Source organism: Leopardus geoffroyi, chromosome D3 (genome assembly GCF_018350155.1).
Source record: "Leopardus geoffroyi isolate Oge1 chromosome D3, O.geoffroyi_Oge1_pat1.0, whole genome shotgun sequence".
In the NCBI taxonomy this organism is placed as follows: Eukaryota; Metazoa; Chordata; class Mammalia; order Carnivora; family Felidae; genus Leopardus; species Leopardus geoffroyi.
The window spans coordinates 2,555,284-2,570,599 of NC_059339.1; the positions used below are offsets into that span (position 1 = coordinate 2,555,284).

The 15,316-nt window shown below is 48.2% G+C and overlaps 1 protein-coding gene across 3 annotated transcripts in view; it reads left to right on the forward strand.

The window, feature by feature from the left end:
- TMEM132D (transmembrane protein 132D) overlaps nucleotides 1-15,316 on the forward strand; it is a 564,604-nt gene that overhangs the window by 140,141 nt on the left and 409,147 nt on the right. For all 3 annotated transcript variants that reach the window (XM_045459606.1, XM_045459608.1, XM_045459605.1), the window contains exon 2: nucleotides 11,801-12,692. In XM_045459606.1, coding sequence (XP_045315562.1) covers nucleotides 11,801-12,692 — 892 coding nt within the window. The remainder of the gene's footprint in view (nucleotides 1-11,800; nucleotides 12,693-15,316) is intronic.

Below are 15,316 nucleotides of genomic sequence, written 5' to 3' on the forward strand. Positions count from 1 at the left end.
CATGAATGGAAGCACGCTGACCAGTAAGGAGGCGGCTACAGTAACCCAAGTGAGAGTTGGAGGTTGTTCGGTGCAGAGTAGCTCCACTGTGCATTTATCCATGTGGATTCACGCTCTGCTCCTTCCTCCCTACTCTACCGTGAAATGCTAACAGTTATGAACTGTGTCTACGGGCTTCCTTGCGCTCCGGCTCCCGTGTGAGTTTGGCCGTGGGAAGATAAGGACAGGGATCAAAGGTCGAGGAAGAAGGCGTGGGTTGGCAGGGGCCGTGTTTCCCCACTGAGGACCACCGCGCTGCTGGGAAGCCCTCCTTCAGCTGTGGCCACCGCCACCCGGCACCTGCTCTGCTGCGTGCCTTTCCCAGCCTGGGAATGTGTTGCTTTAGCTCCGGCTGCTGCTAGTTCAGGATGCATCTTTCTCTCCGCCACAGCTTTAAATAACCTGTTGTAAAACATCCTCACCTACCGATTGTAGCAGGGTGAATGTTTTCTGCAGGGACCCTGACTGATGGAGAGGCCCTGACAGATGGGAATGGACAGAAGAGTTCAGATTCCAGATATGTTTTAAGGCAGAGCCGACAGCTTAGGGATTCACTACGCAATATGAGAGGAAGAAAAGAGTAAGCTAGGACTCCCAAGTTTTTGTCAAGGATATTGGACTAATGAAGTCGCATTTTCCAAGATGGGAACGCCGTAGCCAGAGAGGTTTTATAAGTACCAATGAAACGTTATACTTTGGGCATGTCACGTAATGGATAATATGTTATTCACGTGAAAATTAGCAAACGATCTTTAGAGGTAATGGGAAAATTTAGGGGAAAAACCTTAAGGAGAAAATTAACACTAAGTCTCATCAGGTAGATACAACTCATTCCTGTTTGGTGTGCTTTCTATTCTCCTGCCCTTCATGGGGATATACTGTATTTTATTGTTACCGAGTCTTTCTTTTAATATATAGATCTCTAAAATTCATGACATCTTAAATGAACTAGTGTTCTGAAATCAGTTGTCACATGATTCACTTTGCTCTCCTGCCAGTATTACCTGCCGTCCAGGTCATATCTGCTCATAATTCATTGCCGCTCTGTGTAAATAGTTTTAAATAAATTTTCAGTAAGTATACGATAGAAAAATGAAAAGCTTAGTGTCATACTTTAATCTCTTAGTGGTACATAAAATAATGGCTTATTTAAAAATTAATGGGATCTTAGAGACTATAAAATATGATATGCATTTTTGCATTATAAACTACATATCCTCATTTTATTCAAGCAATAATAACTTGTGTGATATTTGCTTCAGGCTGGTAGACCAGACTTCCCACTGAGTAGAAAAGCTGAAAATAATACAGTGAAAAAAGAAATGCTTTAAGGCATTAGTGAGCTTTGGAGGCAGACGGGATATTAAGGAGTAAAGAAGCCAGGGGAAAGGGAGGCACATTGTGGCAAATCCAACATCCTGAGATGTTTCCCCTCAGGACATTTGCTTCTGCTTAGTTGGTACAAGACAAAGAAACTTAAAAGCTGAGAAGAAAGTAGTAGCTAAGGGGCTGGAAGCTGAATGAAGTTTTCACAATGTCGTGGAGCTGGGCAAACAAAAGTAGTTTATCTTTATGCCAAGAAATAGGGGTAAAGTCCCTAGGCTTTCAGAGAGATTTTTTGAAGGCTTTACCTTGTGGGTAAGAAAAATACTGGAAATAACTAGTCCTCACAAAAACTATAATCCAGCTTCAAATCAGATCAACTCCTACTGGATGAAGGTGATATGACCCTCTTCTACTTGTTTTCCAGAAGCAAATTAAATCATCCGGGACAAATATAACTGTATCTGGGTATTCTGGATAACCCTTTATTCATATGCCTAGCACTCAACGGAAACATTCTAGGTAAACCAGAAGACAAGATGAAAAGAATGAAATAGATTATGGAAACATGCACAGAGGTAATACAAATGTTAGAGGTGAGTTACTAGATATATAATTTTAAATAAATGGGATCCATATGCTTAAGTAAACAAATGGCAAGATAGGATATTTTAGCAGAAAACTAGAATCTACCAAATAAAATGCAATGGGAATTTTAGACTGAAAAAGTATAATTAATGTGATTAAAAATTCCATACATGTGTTATAATGCAGATTAATCAGAGGTGGAGTGAGAATCGGGACTGAAAAATAGACCCCTGGAAAATACACAAATATAAAAAATAAGAAAGTAAGAAGAAACATGGTAATAAGCATATGTGATATTGTGTAAAGTTCTAACTGAGGTATAATTGGAGTCTGAGAGAGAAGGGAGATAAAAAGGTATAAAGACTTTGAAGAAGAAATTACAGCTGAGAATTTTTCAAAACTAGAGAAAGATTTTAAGCTGATGATTCAAGAAGGAACATGAAATCCCAATAGTGCATGCATGCACACGTGCGTGCGCGCGCACACACACGCGCGCACACACACACACACCCCTACACAAATCTTAGGAATTTTTCTGAAAACAAATGACAAAGAGGACTCCTTAACAGCAGCCACAAGAAGAGAGATCAATTATCTTCTAAAGAGGAATATGAGCCTTACAGCAGACTTAGGTACATAAGTTATGGATGTAAGAAGACGATGGACTGATGCTTGCTGAATGAAAGTAATTGCCAATCTAGATAGAGTTCTATATGTGGCGAAAATATTCTTAAATAACTTAGGTGAAGGAAATGATTCACATCAACAAAGCCTAAGATAAACTATGCCCAGAGGTGTTATTCATTTGAAGTAAGAGGATCACCAGTAGACGAGCATCAGAAAATGTACACATGATGCTTAATCCAAATAATATTGATGGTTAGCAAGAATAAGGTGGACAAATGAATAATGACGTGTGTACACTTTGATAGCAACATACGGGATACTTTTACTGCCCTAAAAACACTCTGTGCTCCACCTGTTCAAATATCCCCCAGACTTCTCTGGCAACCACTGATCTTTTTACTGGCTTCATAGTTCTGGCCTTTTTAGAATGTAATGTAGATGGAATCAGACGGAATGCGGCTCCTCCAGATTGACATCTTTTCCTTAGCCATAATCATATGAAGTCCCTTTATGTCTTCAGAGCTTGACAGCTCATTTCTTTTCAGCGGTGAATTCTACTCCATCATCTGGATGTACCACAATTTATTTATCCATTCACCTCCTGAAGGATATCTTGGTTGCTTCCATGTTGTGGCAATTAGGAATAAAGCTGCTTCAACCATTCGTGGGCAGGTTTTGTGGTAGACATCAATTTTTAGCTCCTTTGAGTAATTATCAAGGGGCATGGCTGCTGGATTGGATGGTAAAGGTATGCTTAGTTTTGTAAGAAATTGCTAAGCTGATTTCGAAATTGGCTGCACCATTTTGCATTGCCACTAACAATGAATGAGAGGTCCTTTCCTCCACATCTTCACCAGCACTTGCTGTTGTCAGTACTTTGTGTTTTGGCTGTTTTAACGGGTTTGGAGTGGTTATATACACTTTCACTTGACTCTTAGTTTGTTGCCATTTTTTTAAGTCTGACACTGCACTGAACATTCTTAAAATGTAGACTGTCCCGTGCATTTCCTTATTTTTTTCAAGTCTAGGAATAGATGGCAAAGCATACGATGAATGAGGCCAACTTTCTCTTAGATACGTCAGTCATCTTTAGGCAATATGGCCCTAGACATGCTTCTACACCAAGCCCTGTTTACCAGTGTAGCTGTGCCTGAACTCTGGACAGCATTGTTCATTGTGAGTTAAAAACTGTTTGCCGAGTCTGAGAGGAAAAATACGCTATATTGAACGTGACTTTTCTAGTCGTGTTCGTAGAGACAAAAATAGAGTTTTAGCTCTATTTTCAGAATCTGGTAATAACAGATCCTGGTTTCTTTAATCTCATCTTTGATAGTCTGTCTGGAAGGTCAGGTGCCATTGTGCGTTCACTAATCTGCATGGTCAGAGCATTTGATTGTGTCCTTTTGGCCTGTAAGTCTGTTACTGGTATGCATGCATACGTACATACATACATACGTGGCGTGCGTACATCAGTGTTTAAATCGCAAAACTGGAGTAGTGGTTCTCAGGAGTGGTTTTGCTCCCTAATGAGGGTTGCCAGATAGAGCAAATAAAAATGCAGAACTTGCAGTTAAATTTGATTTTGGGATAAGCAATGAATGTCCTATGCAATATTTGGGACACGCTTACGCTAAGAAAAGCATTCATTGTTATTCTGAAGTTCACATTTAAATAAGTGCCTGTGTTTATCTGGCAACTGTACCCGGAGGGGTTATTTGGCAATGTCTGGAGGTATGAATGGCTGTCACAGCTGAGCAAGGGGGTTCTACTGGCATCTGGTGGGTTGAGGCCGGGGTTGCTGATAAATATTCAGCAATGCACAAAACGACTTTCTACAATGACCAGTTCCCTCCGTAGTCCTCAGTTGAGAGTTCCCGATTGAGACCGTTGGAGCTCCTGCTCCATTTCCAGGCTTTTGCATTTAGCTCGTGAAATGTCAAGACTGACAAGGACTGAATGTGAGTGATACATACGGGGCTACAGAACTCCTCACTGCCTCTCGCTGTCGTAGGCGGAAGTCTTACGTGACTGGCCGTGCCACCCTCCACCCTCCAGCCCTGCTTTGTTTCTGACACGGCACTTGCTGCTACATTGGGTCATGTGGCAGGGACCCATCGCTTGTGTTTTAAATGTGCCCCTCTCACCAGGACATGGCGTCCTGGGGATGGAGACCTTGTTCCTCTTGTTTAAGCTGGTCTCCTCAGCACCTTGGACAGCGTCTGTCCCTACTGTGAAAGGCACCATGACCACAGAAGCAGAAGCGTGTCTTGCTTTGAAGATAACTTCGCAGCCTCCAAACACGTTTTTCGTGACAAATGATTCTTCAAGTGGGACGCTTCTCACACTTAGATCTACACGGGGGTGGGGGGTGCTGCCTGTGCCACTGGCTGCTCCTTGGAGAAGCGGCAGTAAAATGCCCATTGCCTGACTCATTCAAGGCATGAAAACGTGCTTGGGAAATGGAGACAGATTCGCCTCTGAAATATCTGAAACAACAAATTTGGGTTTTGGAATCCAATTAAGGACCGTGCATGGAAAGGAAATGTGTTAATCTCCATCTTGGGACGTTCTTCCTTATTCCCAGTGCTGCAGGGAAACGGGGCGGTGGCGGGGAGGGGTGCAGTTCTCCACAAGTGTCTCTAAAAGTGTCCTTTTATTGACAGAGATCCCGAAGAACCACTCATGTGTTTTTCTGGAGCTAACATTCTCATGAATAGGTAATAAAGCCCCCAAGCTGCCCAGCTCTGCACTTGCTCTGGGGTCCCACCTGTGTTGTTTTCATCACTTTTGAGCAGCAGTAGGTTCTTTAAGCCCTTTGCTTGTAATCCATGCTGCCGGTGTAGACAGACACTCCCATAGTGTCAACCTAAGCAGTGTTATCCGTGATTCTTGGACGTGATGTAGGAATTACATTGTTTCCCGTGTTTGTTAAGAGAGATGCCTGGCTCATTGCGATTTTAAAAATACGCTTTTCTGTGCACCACTGGGAATCGTCCATCGTGGTGCCATCGACACTCATGCCACATTCTAGGAAAAGCATGGATTCGCATGGAAAGACGAACACAACAGGGCTGAGTCCTTGACTCGCTCCTGGAGGGTCACATTGTGTGGGGTAAAGGAGCCGGACTCTGGGGTGTGAATCGCGCCTGCCACTTAACCACCTGCATGACTTCAGGCCACTCAGCTTCTCAGCATCTCCGTTTCCTCACTGCCAAGTAAGGGTGATACAAAGCACCTGCCACGTGGGGTTGCTGAGCATCGCGGGGTCACCCACCCCTCTAGAGCATACAGGACAGCGTCTGGAAGTAAAGAAGCATAATTATTACCTAAGCCACTTGGTGGGGGTTTGCTACATACCCAAGGAGAAAAACAGCATCAAGGACTGCATACGTGTTGGAGACCCCGTGGGAGTGGGGTGAATGCATGGGCTGACTTGCCTAGAAGCGGAGGCCCCGGATGGCAGTGCTCTAGGCTGGGACAGATGGCATCTTTCCAGCTAGAGATTTGCTTTGGGGGAGAGGCCATTATAACCGGCCATTACAACCATTATAAATACCAGGACGTTGTGAACGGTGAGCTGCAGGGTACAGATTTTTTTTTTTTAATTTTTTTTTTTTTCAACATTTATTTATCTTTGGGACAGAGAGAGACAGAGCATGAACGGGGGAGGGGCAGAGAGAGAGGGAGACACAGAATCAGAAACAGGCTCCAGGCTCTGAGCCATCAGCCCAGAGCCCGACGCGGGGCTCGAACTCACGGACCGCGAGATCGTGACCTGGCTGAAGTCGGACGCTTAACCGACTGCGCCACCCAGGCGCCCCTACAGGGTACAGATTTGACGTGGGAGTCATTGCCTAGCCGCAGAAACCTTTTTAGGGGTAACAACAAACAGGAAGGACAACAGCAAAGCCATAAGAGCCCAGTGGCTTGTGGGGAGCGAAACCCCAGTCTTCAGACAGGGAACGTTTAACAGCTGGCTCTGGGAGGAGACGGGGAGGGTGACCCCTGATCCATAAGGTCTGTCTCTTTCCATAGTCTACCTGCTGCCACCATGGGGGACTGGCACCCAGGGCCTGGAGTCACTGGATGGGGGGTGTGGGGGGGCAGGTAGGAGGTGTGTGGAATCAGATCTCTGCTTCCTTGAAATTAGGTGAAATAGGTTTCTTTTTGTTTTTAATCAGGAATGTTTTCTTTTCTCGGTTGTCTTTCTACGATGCTGCTTTTGGCTTTTTCTGGTATCTTCCCCAAAAGCCCCACTACTCTCTGCCCTGTACAACTGATGTGTGACTCACTTGTTGGCAGTCTGTCCCTGGCCGCTTTAATTTCTTTGTCTTTTACCATTTACCTTTAGGGAAAGCTTCCAAAGTTCCCCTTCTCATATGATAGATTCAATTTTCTGCTTTCTCAAATCTGTTTTATTGCCTCTGAAATCATTTTAAACCCTTCACTTTTAATACTGCCAGATTCTTACCCCTTAGTCTTTATCGCATTAGAAATGGCAAAGGGCCGAGACGGTCTTAATTGTGGCGAGCTTAAAAGTTGTCCTGGGTAACATGCACGTCCCTACCCTCTGATGAGTATTCTTCAAAGCTGGGTCCTTCCTTGGCCTCTTGAATGCCTTTTTAAATTTGTTTCTTTTGCTTTGCTGTTTTTGCATGTGGATTCCATTCCTCTCTGTTTTTTGTTTCTTTGCCTTTTCTGTTTCACTGTCTCTGTAGGAGGGAAGTCTCTTGCAGGGAAATTTCCCTTCACACAATGGAGTGCATTCTTCTGTCCCTAGTTTTCTTTCTTCTATTAGTGTTCATGACAGAAATTCACCTGGGGGGGTGCTGATCCTTCATTACCCTGTGTGGGGGGCTCTGCAGCTTGAGCAGTGCAAGGGTGCACTGGGTTTGTGGACATGCCCAGCTACTGTGCTTTGGACCAGTTTAGTGTTGGCCTGGGTGCATCCCAGGAGCAGTAGGAGCCTATGTCTCACTTTCCGTTCCCTGTCAGCAGGACACCCTGACTCTGTGGGGCTTTTTATGCGAGAGGCCAGGCTTCCTCTTGGGTCTTTCAACTCAGCTAATTGCAAAAGTTCACTGCCAGCATCAGGAACTCACCAAGTGCACAGGATCCATGGGGTTCGGGACTTTTGCTCCTAGAAATAGCAAGCAGTTTAGGGGCACCTGGGTGGCTTAGTCGGTTGAGTGTCCGACTTTGGCTCAGGTCATGATCTCGCGGTTCATGGGTTCAAGCCCTGTGTCGGGCTCTGTGCTGACAGCTCGGAACCTGGAGCCTGCTTCGGATTCTGCGTCTCCCTCTCTCTGTCTCTCTCTGTCCCTCCCCCACTCACTCCCTATCTCTCTTTCTATCTCAAAAATAAATAAACATTAAAAAAAAGAGAAATATCTGATAGTTTCTACCCGGCTGCCTGCTCTGCTTAGGGTTCCAGATTTAGCAAATAAAGATACGGAATTCTGTTCCATTTGAATTTCAAATAAACAACACATTGATTTACTTCCTTTTATAAGCATGGCCCTGAAATGTCTCTGTTTATTGGAAATTGATCCTGGCTTCCTGTATTTTGGCTGGTGGGGTTAGAACCCCTGTGATCTCTCGGGACCTCCCATGGTTCCTGGCGTGCAGACTGAACCTCATGGTCAGTGCAGGTAATGACCCTTCCACTTGTTACCGTATGCCCTCCGTTATTGCTTTCTGGCCCGCCCAGAGGAAAGTATGAAAGTCTGTGCTCAAATTGCCATCTTCCCCATCTTTCTTAGAAGTTATTATTTAGGGAAAAATTATCTTTTCAAAAATGCTAGAATTAATATAAAGTCTCTCTGATGCCACTCTGAACTGCTTTAAGATGGGAACATGTCGCTTTCCTTCAAATTACTGTTTAAAGCCATGGCTTCAAAACCAAATGTAATTTTTTTCTTAATGGGTTATTAATTGAGCTTTACTGGGCATGGCTTCTTGGTTATCTGACACCTTGCTCATGTTGGTGGAGAATTGGTATTCTTAGGTTATAGTAGCCACCCCTGTGGGGATTCAAGGGTAATGAGTTTTACTTCTTAGTCTGTTTTGTGCACTGTGGAACGGAATTGGCATGAGTTTTGCAGTTTGGTTAAAAAGAAAGAAAAAGAAAGGAAGGAAGGAAGAAAAAGAAAGAAAGAGAAAGAAAGAAAGGAAGAAAGAAAGGAAGAAAGGAAGAAGAAAGAAAGAAAGAAAGGAAGAAAGAAAGGAAGAAAGGAAGAAGAAAGAAAGAAAGAAAGAAAGAAAGAAAGAATGAACGAAAGAAAGAAAAGAAAAAAAGAAAGGAAGAAAAAGAAAAAAGGAAGGACAAAGAAATAACACTAGCTTTAGGTCAACTCGGAGCGCTTTTAAGCAATAAACATGCAGGTCAGATACCAGGCAAAAAGACAAGTAAGCCACCTGCGGAAGAAAGCTTAGAAATTACTTCCCTCTCAACAATGTTTGCTGTGACCTCCCCTTATTGCTTTCCCAAATAAAGTCGGAGGACCCGTAGTCATTGCCCTTGGAATATGTAATCAGTTGCACAATTAAGTCTGGTGTCCTCGAGGAGTGGGGGTCAGGGGTTCAACAGGAACGTGCACACAGTTTTGGTGTCTACCATGGATGTTTAACTTTCTGTAACTTGGTGGTTTGGTTTTGGCAGTTTCTGGAAGGAATGAGAAGCTGGTGTGGACGGCTCAAGGCAGTTGTTCTGTCGAGTGCCCAGGGGTCTTTTTAAGAATCAGGAGACGGGCGCCTGGGTGGCTCAGTCGGTTAAGCCTCCCACTTCGGCTCAGGTCATGATCTCACGGTCCGTGAGTTCGAGCCCTGCGTCGGGCTCTGTGCTGACAGCTCAGAGCCTGGAGCCTGCTTCAGATTCTGTGTCTCTCCCTCTCTCTGCCCCTCCCCTGCTCATGCTCTGTCTCTCTCTGTCTCAAAAATAAATATAGAAACATTTAAAAAAAAAAGAATCAGGAGACACTGTGTCATTGATGTAGGTCCTTCAGAGATCTCATTGCCTGGAGAAGCTTGTCTTCCTTGGCCCCACATCACTAGTGTTTCATGGAGCCTGTAATGGGATCGAGGATTCCACTTATAAAGAGATGACGGACGGAAGACAGCAGCTAAAATCCCGCCGTGAATGTATAATCCGCTCTTTGTAATATTAACGGCATAATTCATTTGTCGGCCCAACCACTCACACATTCATCAAATATTTATCGGGTACCCGAAATTTTCTGGGCACCCTCCCACCCTGCGTGGGGGCGTGCGGGATGTGGATGGGGCTCGTGGCCCAGAATCATGCAGTCCGGGGAAGCATTCCAGAGAAGTGACTTTGAGCGTGGCGGGAGCGCAGCAGAGGGTGGGGACGGGGCGCCAGTGAGGGGACAAAGCGTTCAGTCCAGAACATTAGCGGCAGATCCAGTCCGCGTTCTCTGGTTTCACTGAAACTCACGTGGGAAAATACAGGAGGATAGGAAACATGACTCCCGAGTGATGTCCACAAAGTTTAAAAAATTCAATCCTGTTAAGGAATGAAAGACTCTGGTTCTACCTCTGATATTCTGATTTTGGGGAACAGAAAGTCCTCCTTATTAGGTTGAACCGTATGACGTCGCTGTCCCGGTCAGTCACAGCTGCTCACTTTTCAGCTGCTTCCACTGGGTCAGCACCACACAAACCCTGTTGCTTGATTGGGACTCCGCCTGGCCTGGGGTTGACAAAGCCGTGGGACTGAGAGAGTTCTTCACTCGCGACTGTCGCCACGCTCGGGACGAACGTCCGTCGCGAACCGGCTTCGCGTCCAGAAGTGGAGTGAGTGTAGCTTAGCTCCCGGCAGTGCTGTGGTTGGACGGTTCTTCGGTGCCCTGATCGGGGCCCTCACTCTGCAGACCGGCCCCCCGAGGAGCCGAGAGGTTCAGCGCCTGTCACCTCCCACACATACGGCAGAGCCGAGCGCAGGACCCCTTCCTCTGAGTCCTTTGCTTTGTCTTCTGCTCGCAGACAGTTGCTGAGAGGGGTCCAGACTCGGGGAGGCGTCGTGTGCGGGAACAGGTGTTCACGCGGGCCTTTGAAGCAGGTTGGCACAATGAGTGTCAGGGCTCAAGTAGCTTTTATCGCGGAATAACCAGAGATAATTACATGGCTACTAATGAGAAGGGCTTTGTGTGACTTGTGGAACTTTGCCTGGAAAGTCAGTGTTCCCAAGGCCAATAATTTCCATTTCTAAAAGCCGTTAAATTGGTTCTTGCATTGTGCAGTTTCTGCGTCTGTGTTTTTCTTACAGAAAATAAGGCGTACTGTAAAAACAGCTTGGGTTTTTGCTCCCGCTCCCTGACGGAGGGCTATGTTCAGCGAGGGAAGAAAAGAATACCTTTTGTGCGTTAGTATCAAGATGGCTTTCGGGGGGGGGGGTGCAGCTGTGATGCGAGGGGCCGGTTGCCTCGGGACACGCGGGTCTGCCGTGCCGTGGTCAGGTCCTCTCCTGTAACTGCTCCCAGAAGATCCTTCTGGGCTTTTCCTTTCTCAGCATAACCCCGAGGGGTGTGTGTGACGTCCGCGTGATAGTCGTGGCCCGTTTTAGTTTCCCTTTGCCCCGAGTCCCTTGTCATTTCCCAGTGGCCGGCGTGTCCTTACGTGTGTCATGGGCGGGAGGTGGACGCAGCCTCAGTCCCCGCGCTGAGGAAGTGAGTTCTCCACCTAGCGTCCATCTGTCCGATGGAGCTAACGAGACCAGCCTCCTCTTTCTGGTGCTTGCACACTCTTAAGACTTTCCCGATGCCGGATGCCCTCTCCTTTGAGCAAAAAGAGAGTGAGTTTTAGGCACAACCCCATTTTAAAAACAGCATACTTAACGGGGCGCCTGGGCGGCTCAGCCAGTTAAGCGTCCGGCTCTTGGTTTCAGCTCAGGTCATGATCTCACAGGTTCGTGAGTTCGAGCTCCTCATCGGGCTTCAAGCTGACAGTGCGGAGCCCGCTTGGGATTCTGTGTCTCCCTCTCTCTCTGTTCCTCCCCTGCTCGCTCTCTCTCTCAAAACAAGTAAGTAAGTAAACTTTAAAAATACTAAAAAAATAAGAGCGACATACTTCGTACCAAGTGAGTGGGTGATTTAGAAGGTTTGGGTGAAGAGTTGGGTGGTTGGGACAAAGGGGGTGATCTGTACCAAAGGGACGCGGAGATGCCGCCCCGGGTTTCTGACGCCTCTGCCCCGATTCCCTCCCGCAGTGACCGAGTGCCGCGGGGTCCTGGAGAGCATCCAGAGGTTCTCCCTGCTGCCCACCTACCTGCCCGTGACCTACCACGTCAAGAACACCGACGTGTCCTTCTTCCTGAAGGAGGCCAACCAGGACATCATGAGAAACTCCAGCCTGCAGTCCCGCGTGGAATCCTTCCTGATTTACAAATCCAAGCGGCTGCCCGTCCTGAACGCCAGCTACGGGCCCTTCTCCATCGAGCAGGTGGTGCCCCAGGACCTAATGCTGCCCTCCAGCCCCTTCGGCTTCACCAGCAAGTTTTCCCTCAACTGGAAGCTGAGGGCGCACATCGTGCGGGACAAGGTGTACCTGAGCCGCCCCAAGGTGCAGGTGCTTTTCCATCTGCTGGGCCGGGACTGGGCGGCGCGGAGCCCGGGCGAGAGGCTGCCCTGCCTGCGGGTGTTCGCCTTCCGGGAGACCCGGGAGGTGCGGGCCGGCTGCCGGCTGCAGGGGGCCCTGGGGCTGTGCGTGGCCGAGCTGGAGCTGCTGGCCGGCTGGTTCGGGCCCCCCACCGTGCTGGCCGGGAGGAAGAAGGCGCCGGGGCCGCCCGAGGGGAGCCCCGTGGAGCTCTACTATGCCGTGCAGCCGGGGGACGGGCGCGGGGACTGTGCCGGCGGCGGGGACGCCAGGAAGGGCAACTCCATCCGGCCGGGGAGGGACGGGCCGGAGGAGGCCGTGCCCCGCCTGCAGAGGATCGGGAGCGTCTTCCTCTACCAGACGGGCAGCAGGCCCGCCCTGAGGGAGCTGCGTCTGGACAGCAACGTGGCCATCCGGTACTCGGCCCGCACGGCGAGGCAGGGCGAAGTGCTCACCTTCCCTGTGGCCGTGTCCCGAAACTGCAGCGCCGATCGCTTCACGCTGAGGTGAGTTCCCCGGCGGCACCTGTCCGTGCGCACCTGTCCATGTGCCTCTGAGGCCACACGGTGCCTCCAGAGACCCACTCGTTGACCCCGAGCGCTGAGTTACTGCCTCCCAAGTTTTATGAACCCCCTTTTCCGGGAAAATAGAACGGGCTGTCCTTTCCCGGTAGGCAATTTGGTGGTGAAGACATTTTCATTACAGGATGGTCCGGGCCCTCCCAGGGCAGCCCGCGGGACGCTGATGTGCGCCTTTGCCTGAGGGTGGGGTCTCCTCGGAAGTTGTAGGAATGCTGGCGAGGTCCCTCGGGGCCCTTGGAGCATCGGGGAACCCGGTGCTCGCAGTTGAAACGAGTCGGCGAATGGGATCGCGACGGTTGTCGGAAGGAGAGACGATAGGGTTTTGCCAACTCAAGTCTGTTCCGAGCCCGTGAGCTCTCAGTGTGATACGGTACCAGCCTCACTTTGTTTCTCTCTGGAAATAGAACGCAGTGGTCGAAATATAAAAGAGTATATAACGTGTGAAGAATATATAGTAGAATTTGTTGAGAGTGTTACTTACTTAAGAGCGTACCAAAGACAAGAAGACATTTAAACGGAGGACTGGGTACTTTGGGGGGAAAGACCGGGTTAGTTTTCTCTTTGGGATGTAATATGTCACAGAAGCTACTGGCCTTGGCTTGATTGGATTTTCATTAGATCGGTTTTTGTTTGTTTTAAACACGAGACAGACTTCAGTATACAGCTATCTGGGCGTGACTGATCGGGTCACTCAAAGTGCCCTGACGTTGTTAGCGAACGCAGTGACGCGGTCTCACGTGCTACGTAATGACATTTGTCATGATCCCTGAAAAGGGGCTGTTAGCGTGCGTGAGACCCAGCGTCTGTGTGGTTTTTACAGTTCACACGGTGATGGTCCTCTTCTCTCGTCCTTCTCCACGTGGGCTTAATACCTGCTTTTTCTTTGTTTTCTTTTTCCCCTTTCTCTTTGGCTTTGTGAAGGGGTGGGTGAGTTTCAGAAAGGATTCATTCTTTTGCTTATACGGTGCACATTTAAGCTTTGTTGATTTACGACCTCTTAATCTTGACCAAAGGAACAGAAACTAATGCACAACATTAATCTCACGGTTGAACGCAGCTGATTCTGGCAGGTCAAACCTTTGGCGTGGGCTGGCGGCACAGCTGGGGATTGACCACAGGGATTTAGGTCACGTAGACACATCTGCGGGGCTGAGGCCTCATTAGCTCTCCCTCCGTCCTCTGGAATCAGACCTGGATGCAGCTGGTCACAGGTCTGCTGGCTCTGTTCTCTGCCTCTCCACATACGGTCTTCTATAATGTTCTTTGTGGAGGTGGCTGTTGATGTCGAGAGCTGTTCTGTTGAGAGAAGGCAAAGGTTTGGAATAAGGGGAGCTTTGTTCTTGGGTGGTTTTGGACCCTCTGCCGTCCGGTAGGTTTGCCAAGTGCTGATTGTTGATTTCCCGAACCCAGGGTGAAAACCCCAAATCTCTTGAAGCCTCGACTCTCCAGGAGATGATGTCCACATCCAGCTTTTTGGGGGACGCAGTGCATATGGAGTATTACACTTCACAGAAAGCTTTGTAGCTGGTGACCGCCTACCGCACACTGTGCATGGTCATCAGAGTCCTGAGGGCCGCTCGGTCATTGGCGAGTGGTAACAAAGCCAGTGGAAATTGGCATTGCTGGGCCACATAATCCGAGGAGTCCACATCTTTGCAAAATCCGAAACAGACACATTTGAAACACTCCGGTGTGGCCACTTAGAAGGTAAAGATTTGAGCACTTGGGGTGTGGAGCAGAGGTGTGTTTGTTCAGAGTCCCTGGTTAGAAATTGGTAGAAAAGTTTAGTTTTTCAGTTACGATCATTGTGAACTAAATGTTCATATATGTGTGTTGAACCTGGTGAGGGGCACACCTTGTGCCCCTTGGAAAGCACTGATAATGTGTTTGCTGCATCCTTCACACGCTGTCGTTACTGGTGAGTCATTGGGGTTGGTGGTAACGGCTGGAGGTGATCCTGAATCTGGTCGTGCTGTTAGCGTTCAGTCTGATTTCTCATCATTAGAAAGTAGTAAGACCGTGTGTCTTTTTTAATGAAGTCAGTTTGACACTAATTTAGCGTAGCCTCCAAATATTCAGAGTGAGGGCGGGTCTGCTCCGTCTGGCTGGCCACCTGCTATAAATGACCCTGCAGGATCCAGCCGCGTGTCCTCGGGGGCTCTTGTCTGCATTTGTGACTTCCGTTTCTAGATGCTCCGTGAGGACATGCTCACGCGGTCAGGGGTGGGCTTATGGTATACAGGTCAGGTGTCAGCAGGACATCCATGGCCACTGAAGGATGGCCAGAGTGGGAAGGGGACCAAATTCAGTGCCACCAGCAGGAGGGGGCCCTCCAGCCCATGCAGCTGCTGCCCCTTGAGCTCTTTGCCGAGAGTGGTTCACTGCCTTCTGCCACCTCCCCTGCTTGTTCTGAGCCTGTGACCTGAGTGTGGCACCAGGGCTAACACACAGGGCAGGAATCCAGTTGTGTCCTGCAAGTCATCAGGAAGGGTGGTTTAAAACCTTAGTTGTGTGTGTGTGCACGTGTGTGTGTGCAGGTGGGTGTGCAT